The 1,772-nt window shown below is 37.1% G+C and overlaps 1 protein-coding gene across 1 annotated transcript in view; it reads right to left on the reverse strand.

Moving 5' to 3' along the window:
* Positions 1-1,772, reverse strand: part of LOC112072321 (E3 ubiquitin-protein ligase TRIM39-like) — a 57,968-nt gene that overhangs the window by 15,979 nt on the left and 40,217 nt on the right. The window contains exon 3 of the mRNA XM_070439744.1: positions 1,340-1,360. Within this exon, the coding sequence (XP_070295845.1) occupies positions 1,340-1,360 (21 nt within the window). The remainder of the gene's footprint in view (positions 1-1,339; positions 1,361-1,772) is intronic.

Below are 1,772 nucleotides of genomic sequence, written 5' to 3' on the forward strand. Positions count from 1 at the left end.
AGAGCCAGACAAGCTCAATGTATAGTTCAGTATTCCATACAGAACAGTGTGTATATTCTGGTGGCTATTAGTATGCGGTTGCATCAAACATTATTTACAATCTGCAATGATTGAATTTACAACTTTAATTACTGAAAAGTAATACATTATTCACCACCAGTAGTTAGAAAATTACGACCAAATAGGCCTGTCTCCCAATTAACATTTATCCATTAGCCAAAGCTAAGCCTTGCACCACAGAAAGCCTCTCGTGATCGATAGTGCAGCAGCATAGACATGTGCGATTTCAGCACCATGGCAGCATCGGTAAGTCTATACTTTTTTTTTATTTTAGGGGGGGAACTCGACCTTGCCGGGTCCCAAAAACTTGTTAGCCGTGGTGATATTATGAAACTTCAGTAAAATGTAGTCCAAACACACTGACACAATGTAATAAACATACCTACTAATTATCTATCATACTTAAACTGCAAACAGATTTCAAAGAAAAAGTACATTCAAAGATTAGAAAATCAGTTATTCTTTACCTGACTCCAGTTGTGTTCACACAAATCTGTGATACATTATTTTAAACAATATTATCATTAAGAGATACAGTTTTTATCACTGTACACCAAACGTTAGACATTGTCAAATTATTATTGATTACTGGAACCAGCATATACTGAGAGCTATAGTTTAGAACCTGTAATAAGATATCTTCCATAATGACTTCTAGAGCGAAAGCAGTCACTCACTAGTCCATACTTGTACCCAGTCTATTCCTTGTACCTATGTCTGTCCTGTGTCACTGTGTGCCTTTTTTGTTTGCTGAAATCCGTAGTTTTGGATAAAAACAGTTATAATCGTAATCATAATCCACTGTTTTCCAATGGAGTAAAAAGTTACGACTTCAAGCAGGCACTACAACTCGATACTTTTATACATATCCATTATTTAAGGCGGACTGTGTAGCTGTGCTTAACCTTGTCCTGATTGTTATAGCGTTGTTAGTTGGACTGGAAATACTTCTCGGCATCCCCTGCCAAAACTTTAAAAACAAAATCAGCCGTGCAATGACTGGCTGCTCCCTCACCATTAACAAACAACGTCTCCTTCGGCAGAGGTAACGTAAAATGCTACTTTAAACTATGGATTTCAGCAAACAAAGAAATGCACACAATTACACAGGACAAACAGGTTCACGGTAAGAGTTTAAGAATTGACATCGTATCGCCTGATAGGGACTTGATGTAGTCGGAGGTACAGTCCCCACACACTCATCACAACTCCATGGACAAAGCTAGCATATACAGTATAAGCCATCACATACAGTAGGTAACAAAGCCTTAATACTTACCCAGCTGAGAAGCCAGTATTTCTACAGATAAACAGATGCATATAGTCAATTAGACACATCAATGGTCTCCAAGGAGGAATCAACATGTGTTTTGTGTTAGCTACCTCTCTCTACACTCTAAAAAGAAAAGGTTCCTGTAGGATCTTTTTGGATAATTTAAGGTCAAAACAATTACGTTAAGGTTCATTTAAGAACCTATATATATATATGTAAATGTAAATATCAGTTCGTTTTTTATAACCTTTGTAGACGTAAGGGGTGCTTTGAAAAACCTACTCAAAAGAGGGGTTCGTTTTGGAAACAGTAAGTGAGTAAAGGGCACTCGTGTGTATAATTCAAATTGAGAACATTGGCATTATGGGTCAGCAAGGACTCAGGTWAGGCGTTACAATACAGTTTTTTTTGTATCACTATTACATGAACTAAGACACCT

This window comes from Salvelinus sp. IW2-2015, unplaced genomic scaffold, assembly GCF_002910315.2.
Source record: "Salvelinus sp. IW2-2015 unplaced genomic scaffold, ASM291031v2 Un_scaffold1890, whole genome shotgun sequence".
Taxonomy (NCBI): domain Eukaryota; kingdom Metazoa; phylum Chordata; class Actinopteri; order Salmoniformes; family Salmonidae; genus Salvelinus; species Salvelinus sp. IW2-2015.